The 14,724-nt window shown below is 40.5% G+C and overlaps 1 protein-coding gene across 1 annotated transcript in view; it reads right to left on the bottom strand.

The window, feature by feature from the left end:
* LOC102260525 (chromosome unknown open reading frame, human C9orf3) overlaps positions 1–14,724 on the bottom strand; it is a 333,222-nt gene that overhangs the window by 295,636 nt on the left and 22,862 nt on the right. Inside the window, exon 2 of the mRNA XM_014545703.1 lies at positions 2,627–3,566. Coding sequence (XP_014401189.1) covers positions 2,627–3,420 — 794 coding nt within the window. The 5' untranslated portion in view covers positions 3,421–3,566. The remainder of the gene's footprint in view (positions 1–2,626; positions 3,567–14,724) is intronic.

The raw sequence follows: 14,724 nt of genomic DNA, 5'->3' as shown, positions 1-14,724 counted from the left end.
TATAGATTCCACACGTTTCCAAAGTTATTTAGGTCAGTGTCCTTCAGGGAGGTTGTTTCACACACTTTCATATAATTAGATTGTTTTGTCACATTTTGTATTCCACCCTGGGTTCCTCTGACCTCCTAAGTGATTATTTATTTATATAGAATAAAACAACATGAGTTTATTCTGGACAAGGGGTGTGGTGGGGGTAAGAAGGGGAGAAGCCACTGATGGAACTTGAAGGGAAACGAACCAATTTAGAGGTTACTTAAGTTTCTGTCTAAAATAGGCTAAAAAGAGAAATTTATGGAACATTACCACAGTTCATTTATTTTTTAAATGTATTGAAATCTTTGCATACAGTAAGGGACATAGTAAAGATCAAAGTCAGAAATGTAAGAAATATAGCTCTTTTTTACAATTAAACATGGATTTTTCTAGGAGCTTTCAGTAAGTTTATTCAATTTTCCTACTTGTAAAATAAGAATAAAAAGTTTCTCATCTAGGACTAAGAATTTATGATAGGTACACTGATAGTATTCTGCATCCAGAGGTAAAAATGTAACAACTATTTAAGTTTTAATGAAAGGAAATAAGCTCTACCCAGTTATATTTTTCACATAATTGTGAAATTTTATATTTTTACACAATTATATTCATAAAGCATTGCAACCCTGATAATTACTATTCACTCATATCACTAAGGAATTATTTCTGTCTAGCAATTTGAGATCCTTTGGGCATTTTAAAGTCCTTAAAGTATACAAAATTATCAGTATATACCTAGATTTATTCTTAAGCATGTGGGAGAATTTACAAAAGTTTGGTGGCTGTTCATGGAAGATAATCTTAAATAAAATCCCCCCCCCAAAAAAAGGGGGGAGAAAAAACATATTTTGAGGATATAAAAAAAACACACAAAACAACTTATTATCCTTGTACAACTGCATAAATGCCATGTCTGTACTAAAATATAACCACAAACTTCCAAGGATACAGTTTAAACTCCTACTGTGATCATGCATTTTATTAAATTATCAGAATTTGTTAAGAATCAATTCACCAAGTCAGCCTTTGCAGGAGCAAATTGTGCCCAAGGACCTCTTTAGTTTCTTATGGAAACCAGCATTTATTCATTCCCAGTCAACACTTTACATGTAATGCAATTCACAAGTCTACTCTCTTTGCAGTGAGCACTGAGCAGACAGACATGTTTGAGGCCATTAATGAGTATTTCTTCCCAATACTGTCAATAGTTTCTTATTCCCCATTATTCAATTCCAAAAATACTATCTGTGAATATAAAAACTACAATTTCCTAGTTAAGTATTCAGAGACAATATAGTTAAATCTTATTGAAAACCCATCCTTAATAAGTTCAAAACAACTTTGAAGTTACAATAAGAACACCTGTTTCTTTCCCCCTCCTAGTCTCCCAAGGATATCCAATAAGTTATTCTACAAATAAATCACTATGCTTTTGTACTGATGTAAGTTTGTACCAACCCTGCAATTTCCCAAAGGCTGCCTCAGACTCCCGCAGAAATAAGACAGGAAGTGAACTCATTCCAAGCAGGGGCAGGAGACCAGAGCGGGAGGCAAGATTAGAGGCAAGGAATGGGATAATTAGAGCTCAAAGTCAAACTGATGCTTTAAAAAAATCTAAAAGGCTTTTTGGGGGGTGGTTGGAGAGAGATGTAAGCAGTTTACCGAGACCACTGTCTCCATGAGGGGAGTCCAATGCTACAAAAGAAGGCGCTTAAACAAGCTCACGGAGACCAATGTTCCCCCAGCCTCGCTCTGCAGGAACTACCATATTGATGTGTAGTACGTTAGCACAAAGAAATAGTTAAAATAATGAGGGCTCTATAAAGTTTGATTTTAAAATTCTCATTCTCAAAATCCTGAACAACTGTTGGAGGAAGGGCAAAAAGAACAGAACAAATGGCTCCCTAACCTAAATACATCCCCTGGAAATCGATGCCTGTCAGTTTCTTCTCCCCACACTAAATCCAGGGTCTCCCGGGTTTCAAATACTACGATTCACGGCCAAGGTGAGTGTGCACTGTCAGCAGGACTGTCACACCCTCACAAACAGACCGTTTGAAGGCGTGGGAGGTTCGCATATAAAGTCCAGGAGGCAGAGCTGCCCAGAGACAGGTGCTGTAAGCAAGTCACAAAGCAGAGCTGGCTCTGTTTGGAGGCACTTCACACTGACCCAGCTTGGCAGCAGTCCACTCCCTCAGGGGAATGCGGGAGCTCTGAGGAAGTCTGTACTCAGAGACACGTACCACTCCCATCCACAGCACTGGGAGTCGCCAGCAGGGATCTTAACAGAGGGTGAGGCTGGGGATGTAATCATGAGGCTTGCCTTTTAATTCTCCTAACTCAGAAATACGGGCACTTAATACAGTAAGCTCTTCACCCTGACTGAAGGGAAGTAATCCTATTAAGAGTTGAGCATGCCTGGGAATTTACCTGCTTCGCTGTGGGTCTAAGGATTGGAGGCTGACTAGGCGATGCCACAGATGGAGAGGCAATCTTTGCAGAGTTGGTCCCCAGTCTGAGAGCGCTCCTGCAAAGGCTCATCTCCCAGCGCGGGAGATCAACAGGCAGGGGCTGCGGGGTACCCGATACCTACCTGCCACTCTGGTCTGAGGTCCATGTGACTGATCGCCCCTGGGGTTTGGTTCTGTACCGTATCCTTATGGCATGAGGAAAAGCCGTAGCTGTCTGAGCCCCTGTCTTCCTGATCTGCAAGCTCCACGTGTCAGTGTCAAACAGGAGTTCCCCACAGCCAGGAGCCAGGCTGCACCGAGCATAATAGTCTAACTGCTCCCTCCAACGATCTGCAGGCAGAGTCACAAGTTCACGTACAATCTGATTCCTGAGCTCAGAAACAACCGTGAGCTTGGGAGACCTTGTAAATTTTTCAATACCTGGCACAGCAGCAACATCCACCTCCTCAACCCTTAACACAGATAAATCACAGCAGTCCAACACCAGCAAAAAATCCTCACTCCCATGATTCCCTGTGTCACAGCAGTGCTTCGAGCTAGAAATCCCATAAGTCTGTTCCTGGTTGTCATGGTTACCATCTTTACCAGAAGTATCTCTTTCACCTTTACCACAAATTGCAAAATCACTGTATCCCATTTGAGACCAGGAGGTCCTTGTATCTGCCACAGGAACGTGGCAGGGTTCCGGCTTCCTAAATCTGCAGGCTTCATTTGACTCCGATCGGCAGGCTTCCTCGGTGGAACCACTCTTCTTCCTGGATCTGTTTCCAGACTCTAAGAAAAGCACTAAGGTGCCATCGATGATTTGACTTTCAAAATCCACATCTAAATCCAGTACATAATGCTTCACAAGTATGTGGCTGGTGTTGGCCATGAGAGGCAGGTCATCTCGAGAAGGGTCCAGCTTTATGTCCATGGTGTGGGTTGTTGAGAGCTTTGTTAAACTCTCAGAAGGGGCTTCCTATCTGCCTTACTCATTCGGAATTGTAAACGGCTGTCTGTCCAAAAAAACCACACAAAACCCCCTGATTCACAAATTATGGTTCCACAGCCTTCAGTCCCCTGCCAAAGAAGAAAAACACAATTAGACAAAATTCCGAGACCCTAAATGCTCCTGTAGCCACTGCTCCTTCAAAATGACTACCTTCTTCAATGATCCCCCAATGTGGTAGAAGCTCATGGCAAGCAGGCCGATGAATCTTTGTGACTGGCATCAAAGAAAGCTGCATTATGGGTTTCTAAAAATATTCCAATTACCAATGGAATGGAAGGGGCTTCCACAGAGCCAGAAGAATCCTGCTCCTGACTTGAATAGTCCTTGTTTTGTAATAAAAGAGCAATTGTTATGCAAAAGCATAACTGAGCATCACTGTACCTTTTGTTTTAAAATATATTAAATGTATCATTTCTAATTTTGTGCATCAAAAGATAAGTGATTGTTTCTCTGCTGTGATTCTAAGTAACAAATGTGAATGAAGGCTAAATGGCCTCATACATTTTATTCTTTGAGAGTAATAATTTAATACATATAATGCAACTCCAGGGATTAATGTACTTTTCACATTAGGACCACTCTCATATCAGCACTTCCAGTAAATTACAGGAAAATGAGCCAATTTACCAGGAGTGCATTCTAAGTATTCCTCTGAGATTGTTCATGGAGATTTTTCAAATTTATAGTTAAATACTCAAGGTATATCATTACATCTTAATAGCTGAAAACCCATTAACATTCTGGAGAATAGCCTTCTTGTGGCAAACAAAAAGGTCTTCTCATTTGAAAAAAAAGTATGCAAATACCTATAAAAAAGGAAGGAGAGAAATTAAAATGTAGAAACAGATGTTGCAATAAAATGCCCAAGTTCTTCATAAAAGTTCTGAATCAAAATGTATTCTTATTTTATTATAGCAATCCAGTTAAAAAATTTGAAATTATTTCAGTCCCTGTTGTGTACCTAATTTGTTTCAGCATATGCTGTTTATTATTATTCTTTTACCAAAAATGGAAAAATAAGTAAAAACTCTAGCAGAGTAGGTATATTTAAAATAATTTTTGTATTTATAAATATCAGGAGGTATTTTTTTTATCAACTACAAAAATTACTTGCTTGACTTTTCAAGTAAAATTGAGCCTTGCCTTGTTTATTCTGTTTAACTCCTCCTCACTTCCCTTCTGACCTTCTTCATGTCTACTAGACTCTTATTTCCCTTCCCTCCAGAATCTCATTCCAGCAATCAACGCCTTTGACTTTTCATTGTCCACCTCTCCACAGGCTATTCCCTCATGAAAATCTCGCCCAGCCTTAAAAAATCTGGCTTCCTGCAGCCTTGCACAATCTGTTTTCATGCGATTTTTCCGGTCATGGAGACCACACTTCTTTTGCATCCTTGACCTGTAGCCAAGGGCCTGCTCAACACAGTGCTCCCTAAAGAGGATCCCACACCTCCTTGCTTTCTGGACTAAGCAATGTGCCATAACTGGAGTGCTCCTGGCTTCCACCTCCCATATCCACCTGCCAAATTCTATTCTCCCTCCACAACCAGTTCAAGTGCAATCCCCTCCCAAAACCCCACCCTGCTCCCTGCTATTCCTCTCCCTACCAAACTGTACATATTAACATACATTTTGACTTTTAAGAGTAATAGAAATTGAGAGAAATCAGAGATGCAAAGAAAAATCTGAGATTACTTCATGGAAAAGCTGGTACTTCCCTTGGTCCTGAAAAGTCAATAGGCAAAGGAAGTAGGCCAGAGTGTTTTTTCTTTGCTTCATGAAAGCGACTGAACTTGTGACCCAAAGAATAATAATCTATAACAATAAAAGCATAATATGCAAGTCGACCGAACGGCCAAACAGCAGAACGACTGTCTGGACGACCACACTATGACACGCACTGGCGCCAGGCCAGCCAAGGCAGGGGCAATGCGATTGGTCAGGAGCCCCGCCATCGCCCCATGATCGCCCCGCAGAAGGAGGCCCAGACCCCTGGCGGGTGCTGCTGCGGTGGGTGGGCTGGGCCTCCCTCTGCTGGGCCACCGATCACGGGGCTCCAGGCCAGGCTGAGGGACCCCCTCGCCCCCGAGTGCACCGGGCCTCTAGCCTTCAATAAAGCCATTGGCTATGTCTATGTAATGAAAAACATGGATGTTAAAAATTCATCCTGCTGGTATTTGGGGCTGCTACCATGTAGTATTTTGTTGATTGAACTCTTTAAAAAATGTTCAATAAAGTAGAAATCCTGAATACACACACACACACACACACACACATACACACACATACACACACAAACACAAAAGGAAAATCTGAATCAGCTGAGATAGGATTAACTTAGTAGCTATCTAAACTATCATATTTACAGAAGTATAGTTTAGCATTTGTAATAGTACTGACATAACCATTCATTGTTCAACACTAACAGATTCCTTCATTTATTTCTGAAAATTAATATAACTTAAGAATAAAATATATTCCATAGAGCAGTTTTCACCACTCTGTCCCTAGTGGCAAAGAACAAGCCTACCTTTGAGTTCTATCTATCCATGCCTGTCAACATCGTCTTGTTTGCCATGCTAACTGGCAATCGTTTGGTCCTCTTCAGTGGATTCTTGATTATACCCCCCATAGATGCAATTCTAAATCTTTTCTTTTTAATTTTCCAATTCCATGCCTGCTGAATCATTCTCAGATAATTATCTGGCCTCCTACTTTACTGAGATGATTTTGAATCTCTGACGCTCCATCATGCCTCAAAGATCTCTAGTTCTGCACAACTATTGCTTTCTGCTGATTCAGAGGAAACAATAGCCCTTCTCACCAAAGCTAGTTCCCCTCCCCTGGAATCCCAGCTTTTGGGGTGTGAGAGGGCCAAATAAATAGCACTCTTCTTCACCTTCCGAATTCTAATCATACTAAGAAATGAGATAAGGAGAGAGACCAAAATATCCCAAAATATCACCAGGTTTACTGATGAAGGCTAAACTAAGTGATATGGTTTAGCGTGGGAGCCAGAGACACCTGAAAACCGAAGCCCCAAATTCGATAGATTTACCCGTAGGGTCATGGGCAATGCTGGCTCAGGTCAAAGCTCCCAGACAAGAGGTACCCTCTCGGTAAGGCAGTGGGAGAAGTAAGGACAACAGCCCTCTGTGGTTAGGACTGATGTCCAAAAGCAAATTTAAGGAGCTGAGCTGAGCAGAGCACACCCAGTTCCTTCTTCCCAAATTTACCAGAATGTCGCTCTACGTCCTTGCAGGTAGAAGTGACCAAGGAATGTTACAGTAATGAAGAGGAAAACAAGAAAGGAAACATCAGATATGGGAAAGAAGTGTTCCCGCCAACATCACCCTCCCCCATGAATTTGGAATCTTGTTTCATTTGACATTTTTTCTCTTGCCAACATTTTGTACTTTTCCATGTCTCCATCCTATTCCCAATGTTTCAACCACCCCCGGGCTGCCATCTTTAAAAACATACACTGCAATATCTATATATAAAAGTATTATGTTGTACACCTTACACTAATAGAATGTTATATGTCAATTATATTTCAATACAACTGGAAAAAAGAAAAACATAAAAAACTTTATTTGGCCCTGTTGCCCATTTGACTAGTGTTAATTTCATTGAACTTAGGAATTGAAAAACTCCTTAGGACTCTCTTAGTCCAACTCTCTAGTTTAACAAATGAAGACAATGAGGCCCGGGGAGGTAAAGAGATTTGTGCAAGGTCATCCACTTCCTTTGCCTTTCCACTGGCTGATGCTTTTCCTTGGAATTCTCATCTCCAGCTCTCATGGCCATGTCCTTCACATTGGCCAAGTCATACATCAAATGTCACCTCCTAAGACTTGTCCATATCCCCATTCTACCTTTGTAAATCTTCTTTAAGTTGTATGGACTAGAATCAATCTGTACTGAAATGGCTTTGGGGAAAAGAGAATTTTTAAACCAGCCCCATCGCCTTTGCATGTTTTCTACCTAAGTTATGTATAATGTGTAAGTCTAGTATAATGTGTTGCTTATCACACCTATTTTGTACTTGCCTTAGATTCATGGGTGACCCAAATCTCCCTTTTCTGCAAGTACATAACTCTCACTGACATCAATCAGGGTCACAGTCCCAAATTTAGGGATGAACTGAACTGACTGTGGTTGCAAACGCGTGTATGTGGCCACGTTGAAAGGCTTCTCTCATCAAATAGCAACCATATTTCTAAGCAGTCTGTTGACTTCAGCACTTTTTGCTATTATTGTGCTCCAATTTAGAATGCCAGCCCGTCTCACTGGAGCATTTTTCCATTCTCTGTCATAAACCATAGCATATAAAATTCCCCCTTTATCAAACCCGATGGTTAGTTTCCAGTGGCTAACCACGGCTGCCTCTGAAATGTGGTGTCTGTTTAAATGATCGCCTCAGAAACACCATTAAAGGCTTCGAAAAGCAATATTTAATGTACAGCAATATTTTTCTTAAGAAAGGAAGGGAGTAGGAAGAGGATCAAATACTAGACAGAGCAATGGCACAGCAAAAAAACTTCCCTACCACCTTCAATCACCCAAACAGAAATGCACACACTCACAAATGTGTGAAATGGCCTCTGAAGAGCCATTCTGGGTCCCTGCGAAGAAAATCATTTCCTTCTCCTTTCAAGCTAATAAAGCGATGTGAATCACTGTCAGGGCCCTAACTCATCCTGCCTCGTTCTATAGTTACTTCCCTCTTCCACTGGTCTAGAAACAACTTGGGACTCCTGACACCCCTTTGTGTTCATGGCCATGTTAAGTAGAGTGCACTGAACATAGTAGGTGCCCAATAAATATACACAGAATCAACATCTAAGGGCACTTGTCATTTCAATGTCTAGTTATTTACAGAACAGAGATTCCAGCCGGCACAGTTTCTAGTAGAAAGTTATTACTTAACAAACATCTTCCTCCAGACAGCTCTCATTTTTACTTCATAGGATATATCAGTACCTGTACCTCTTTATCTCACATCTGTTTTGTTTTAAGCAACGCAGGAGAAAAGGAGACATTTTTGCGTATGTGCTTATTATATAGTATTGAGCACACTGTGAGTAGTTTCAAAATATCTAATTCTACAGATTATTTGCACAGGGGAAGACAGCTTGCTGCTCTCCCAGGAGTGCTCATTCTTCAGCACACAGTGACTGCTCTTAATGATAAGCCAGCTTACTGCCGAAGCATACTGTTTCTGGGCACAGCTCCTCACACTCAAATGCATATAGTCATGGGAGCATAGCTTATTGCTGTGAGATTTGAGAAAATAATTTCAGAATTAGAAGGAATCTTAGAAATCTATATTAAAAGGGTAATACGCTAATTAGACCAGATAGACCGAGGTCTTCGGACGTCATTCTGGACGTCCTTCCTGACAAAGCCGGGGCCCGGGCGAAGCCACCCAGGGTCCTGGGTGCCTGCCTGGGCGAAGCAGGCCCAGGTCCCAGGTGCCTACGGCTGGCCAAAGGGAGGGAAGCCCAGGTCCTGGTTGCCTGTGGCCAGCCGGAGGAGGGAATCCTGGGTCCCGGGTATTGGGGGCCGAGGCAGAGGTGGTTAGGGGCAATCAGGCAGGCAGGCAGAGTGGTTAGGAGCAATCAGGCAGGCAGGTGAGCAGTTAGGGGCGATCAGGCAGGCAGGCAGAGTGGTTAGGAGCAATCAGGCAGGCAGGCAAGCGGTTAGGAGCCAGCAGTCCCGGATTGCGAGAGGGTACAGGCCGGGCTAAGGGACCCCCTCCCTGCACAAATTTCATGCACCGGGCCTCTCGTGAAATATTTTGTGTTTAGAAATGTCACACTGATATCCTATAATGCATTTCTTTCACTCATGGTTTTGAAATATTGCCATGTAGATACACATAGATTTAGTGTCTTTTCACTGCCATTTAGTGTTCCTGTATGAATATTCCACAATGTGTATATTTCCCTGTGTGCTGTGTGTTATATATCATTGAGTAGGCTCTGACTCCAGGTACCCCTATGAATGAGTGATATTCACAATGTCCTGTCCTGAACAGTCCTACTCAGCTCCTGCAGACTCATGCCTATGGCTTATTTTATGGAGTCAATCTAGCTCACTGGTCTTCCTCTTTTCCGGCTGCCTTCAATTTTTCCCAGCATTATTGTCTTTCCCAAAGAACACTACCTTCTCATGATGTGCCTAAAGTAGGGCAACTCCAGCAATGTTTGAGGCTTACTTTATTCTAGGACCCATTGTTCATCTTTCTGGCAAGGCAGGGCATCCAAAGAGCTCTCCTCTAACACCATATTTCAAAAGAATCTATTTTTTACTAGAGGCTCAGTGCACGGATTTGAGCACCGGTGGGGTCCCTCAGCCTGGCTTGTGTCCTCTCGCAATCCGGGATCCCTCAGGGGATGTTGGACTGCTGGTTTTGGCCCGATCCCCACAGGCCAGACCGAGGGATCCGTGCACCAGGTCTCTAGTATGCATATAAGATCTTTGGTTAATCTCTTCCTGCCCTCTCTCCTCCCCGCTTCCCTCTGAGATTCATCAGTCTGTTCCATGTTTCCATGCCTGTGCGTTGAGCATCTGCCCCCTGGTGGTCAGTGCGCATCATAGCTACTGGTCAAACGGCCAAACAGTCGCTTAGGCTTTTATATGTATAGATAAGCCTTCTTCACTGTCCAGCTTTTGCATCCATACATAGTCATCGGGAATATAAGAGTCTTTAATGATACATCTTTCCTTGTAATGATTTTCCTAATTCTTCTATTGCTACCATTCTGAATCTTAGCCTTCTCTTGATTTCTTGGCTGTAGTCTCCATTTAAATTGAAGACTAAATCACGGTAAGCAAAATCTTTAACAATTTCCCTAATGATAGATAGTTAAGTTCCTTTGAAATTGTCATTATCACAAACAATGCTGCAGTGAACATCCTTGTGCATGTCTCCTGGTGCGTGTGTGCAAGTATTTCCTGGGTTAAACACCCCAAAATTCCATTTTTCCTGATATTAACATTGTCAGGCCTGCTTCCTTTTGGTTTGTTTTTCCCTGATATATCTTTCCTATCCCTTTATGTTTACTTTTTAACTGCACTGGTTTGTTTTACCTTGGGTGCCTTTTTAAGCAACATTTGGGTGCATTTTTAAAAATATAATTATCGCTTTTGATAACTGAAATGAATTTATTTACATTTATCATGATTCCTGTTGTAACAGCTCTGATCTCTACCAACTTATTTTGTATTTTCTATCTACCATAATTTTGTTTCTTTGCTTTTACTTTTCTGATTTTGGTTAATTTTTTTCTGAATTCTCTTTTTTTCCTCTGCTGTTTCATAAGCAATAAATTTATTTATTCAACATGCCTATTTAAAGTCAATCTCTAATAACCTTCTGAACAATATAATGCAAAGATCCTAGAAAGTTCTACCACCAGTCTTTCCTCTTCCCCACTCTGTACCAGCTTCCATATCAGGGGTCCTCAAACTTTTTAAACAGGGGGCCAGTTCACTGTCCCTCAGACCATTGGAGGGCCAGACTATAGTTTAAAAAAAACTATGAACAAATTCCTATGCACACTGCACATATCTTATTTTGAAGTAAAAAAACAAAACGGGAACAAATACAATATTTGTATTTGCATGTGGCCTGCGGGCCGTAGTTTGAGGACCCCTGTTCCATATTATTGTTGCTAACATACTACTATCACGTTATTTTTAACAACCCTCATCGAACTTTGAAAAAAACCTCAATACTGACTTTTATTTGTTCCCCAGCTTCCTTACTCAGGGCTGATAGAGACATTCCACTCCTTCCTTCAGGACTCAGTTTTGTTCTAGTTACTTCCTGCTGGTGACAAATTAAGCCAAAACTTTGTGGCTTCAAACAGCAACCGCTTTATTAGGTTCTGTGGGTCTGGAATATGAGTAACACTCCACTGGGCCGTTCTCCTGCATCTTATAAATCTGCCATGGAACAGTGGTCCTCAGCTGGAGGATGGGCTTGTCTGACAGCCAGAGTGGCTACACAAAGCCTCTCTAACATGGAGGCTCAGAAGAGCTGACCATCTTCTATGGCAGCAGGAGGCCACCAGAGCAAGTGTCCCAAAGAACCAGTTGAAAGCTGAATGGGAACCTTTCTGATCTAGCCTCGAAGGTCAATGTGGTCTCACTTTCACCACATTCTATTGGTTTCAAAAGAGTCACCTGGCCAGTCCAGATGCAAGGAGAGGGGCTTCAACTCCATCTCTCGGCGGGAGAGTAGTTAGGCCACACTGGAGAAGAGCATGTGAGATGGTAGCTGCTGTTACAGCCATTTCTGGAAAATACAATCTGTCACAATTTCCTTTTTATTTAAATATATATTTAGTAATTCTTTCAGGAGGAGTCTATAAATAGTAAACTCTTTCAACACTTGTAAGTTTGAAAATGACTTTATTACATCCTCACTATTGAATGATCACTTAACTAAGTGTAACTTTTAGGAGGACAGTTATTTTTACTTAGCACTTTATATATATTTGCTATATTCTGACATCTCCTTTTGCTTATAAGAAGTTTGTTATTAATCTGCATTTCTTGATATGTATCTGTTCTCCACCACCCCCCCCCCCGGTAGTTTTATTTTTTCATTACCTTTCATGTTCTACAGTTTCACTCAATATGTCTAAATGTGGATTTATTTTTATTTTATTTGACCTGCTCAAGATTCAGTGTGCTCCTTCAGTCTGAGGACTCAGAAATTCTTTGCGTGTGTAGTGTAGTTTTTAAATTAACATCATCCTTGTTAATTTGGTCTGTTGCCTTAATATCTCTCTCCCCCCACCCCCCGCGCCTGCTTTCTTCCTCTCTTTAAAAAAAAAAAAGTAGGGACATCTCAAAAGGACACAGAAAGCAACCTAAAAGAGCTTCCAATGAACAAAGCTGGAACAATCTAAGCAAGAAAATAAATAATGAAAGTATTGAATTAGAGCCCAAAGAATGAAATAAATATCATGACTCTATTCTGATATAAACAAATGATTGAAAAAACAAATAAAATAAGTGGGGGTAGGGATTTACTTTATTTTTCTTACAGAAAAATTCCAAATAATAGATATAGATACTACCTCTTCCAAGAAGTAGAGCTGACGTTCCCTTCCCTTAAGTATAAGCTGTATTTAGTGACTTGCTTCCCAAGAACAGAGTGAAAAAGGAAAAATGTTAAAGTTACAGCAGAGAAACCTGGCTGGTGGACACAAACTAACCACACTGTTGGGTTAATATCACCAGTGGTAAGTCATAGAGATACCATTATCCCCTGATGTGATTCAATGAGAAGGGCACCTTACCACAATCATATTCTTCCCCAAATCCATAACCTCACTCTAAGCATGAAAAAACATCAGACAAATCTGCATTAAGGGACATTCTACAAAATATCTGACCAGTACTCTTCAAAAGTGTCAAGGCCATGAAAAGCAAGTAAAATCTGAAAAACTGTGACAGACTGGAGGAGACGCAGGGGTAAGGGGAAAATGTTAAGTGGTATCCTAGATTGCATTCTAAAACAGGAAAAAAAGAACATTAATGCAAACCCTGTGGTTAATGCCAATGCACCAACGTTACTTTTATAGATGAACAAATGCACGATGATATTTAAGATGTTAACAATATGGGAAACTGGGTGATGAGTATATGGGAACTCTACCCTATATTTACAACTTGTATTGGTAAATCTAAAAGTATTCCAAAGGAACCATTTATTTTTAAAATCGTTAAAGGTTTCCAGATTTGATGAGATAGAAGTGTAAAGATTCAAGAATCTAAACAAGCCCAGGCAGGATAAACACAAAGATAACCACATCTATGCACATCACAGTCAAACTTTCAAAAAACAAAAATAAAGGAAAAATCTTGAAAGTAGCCAGAACAAAATGACATTACACGTAGAGTGACAATGACACACATGACAGTAGACCTGTTCTCAGAATGGCACTTGACTACTCATCAGAAACAATGGAGGCCCAAAACACACTGGAATGAATGAGAGGAGCACATCTGCCTCAAATACATTAGTCCTAAAATCTCATTTCATTAAGAAGTTCTTGTTTTTTCTACTTAGCAAAATGGCGGGAATGAATGAGAGGAGCACATCTGCCTCAAATACATTCGTCCTAAAATCTCATTTCATTAAGTTCTTGTTTTTTCTACTTAGCAAAATGGCAGCCCATTTCTGGTTAAATTATCCAAAATTCTGAGTAAGTGGAGGTTGGACACTTTCTACTTTATTAAAAATTAGCATTTCCTCTTATTTATTTGTTCATCTATTTTTTTTTTTATTTCAAAACAAATATATTCTAAAAGACTAACCCTCCCTTCAAAATATCTAGCTCTTTCCTTCTTCGGTAGAAATTCTCATGAATACTGAGCAAACTGACACCGCGTGGAAGTAGTTTTCTCCTCAAAGGTTTGAGCAGCTATTAAACTCTCCGGACCCTCAGACGTTTTCTTTCAGCTCCTCATATTCCTATCTCCCCAATTTGATAGAAATCGCTCACTGGTGCCCTTAAACAGTTAAGGAACGTTTAAAGTTGAAGTCATTTTTAAACAAGCCAATCAAAAGGTCACCATTATCTCTGGTACAATTTTAATCTTTGAGTTTAGGATGTGCCAATATGCCTTCAGTCATTTTGTTTGGTTTCTAGCATTTTAACTTCAAGCTTTTCCCCTTTGTTCATTCCTTCTTACTTTTCTTTTACTTCAAGTAAAAATACAGTGGTAAAACATTAGCTATACATTTTAACTGAACAAGTACCAGGATATTCAGATTTTAAAACCCCTCTGGAACCATAACTCTAGCAACCTGCCCCTCCCCATCATATAAATATATGCTACAATAGAGTCTTTCATTGCAAAACTCATACCCGTGAGGCAATGTCATTTATCACTGAGTAAATAATGCAAGATAACATAATGAAAAGGGGATTTTGCTTCATTCCCTTAACTATAAATAAAAATATGTAGCACTTTGCAAGATTACCACATGTGGTATGATATTAACTTAAATACCAATCTTTAAGCCAAACTGTAAATAAGATAAACTGTGCTCTCTGGTCTCAAGTTTTAAACAGTCCCTCTTTTCTTTAAATTTACTGCTTTCATGAAGCATATACGAGTGATGGCATATAATTTGTGATTATGTAATGAAAGACCCAATTGTGATATGTATATTATGCTCCCCCCCCACCCCCCACT

Source organism: Myotis brandtii, unplaced genomic scaffold, assembly GCF_000412655.1.
Source record: "Myotis brandtii unplaced genomic scaffold, ASM41265v1 scaffold419, whole genome shotgun sequence".
NCBI classification, from domain to species: Eukaryota; Metazoa; Chordata; class Mammalia; order Chiroptera; family Vespertilionidae; genus Myotis; species Myotis brandtii.
Note: the sequence above shows the minus strand (reverse complement) of the source record. Positions and strands in the feature narration are given on the sequence as shown.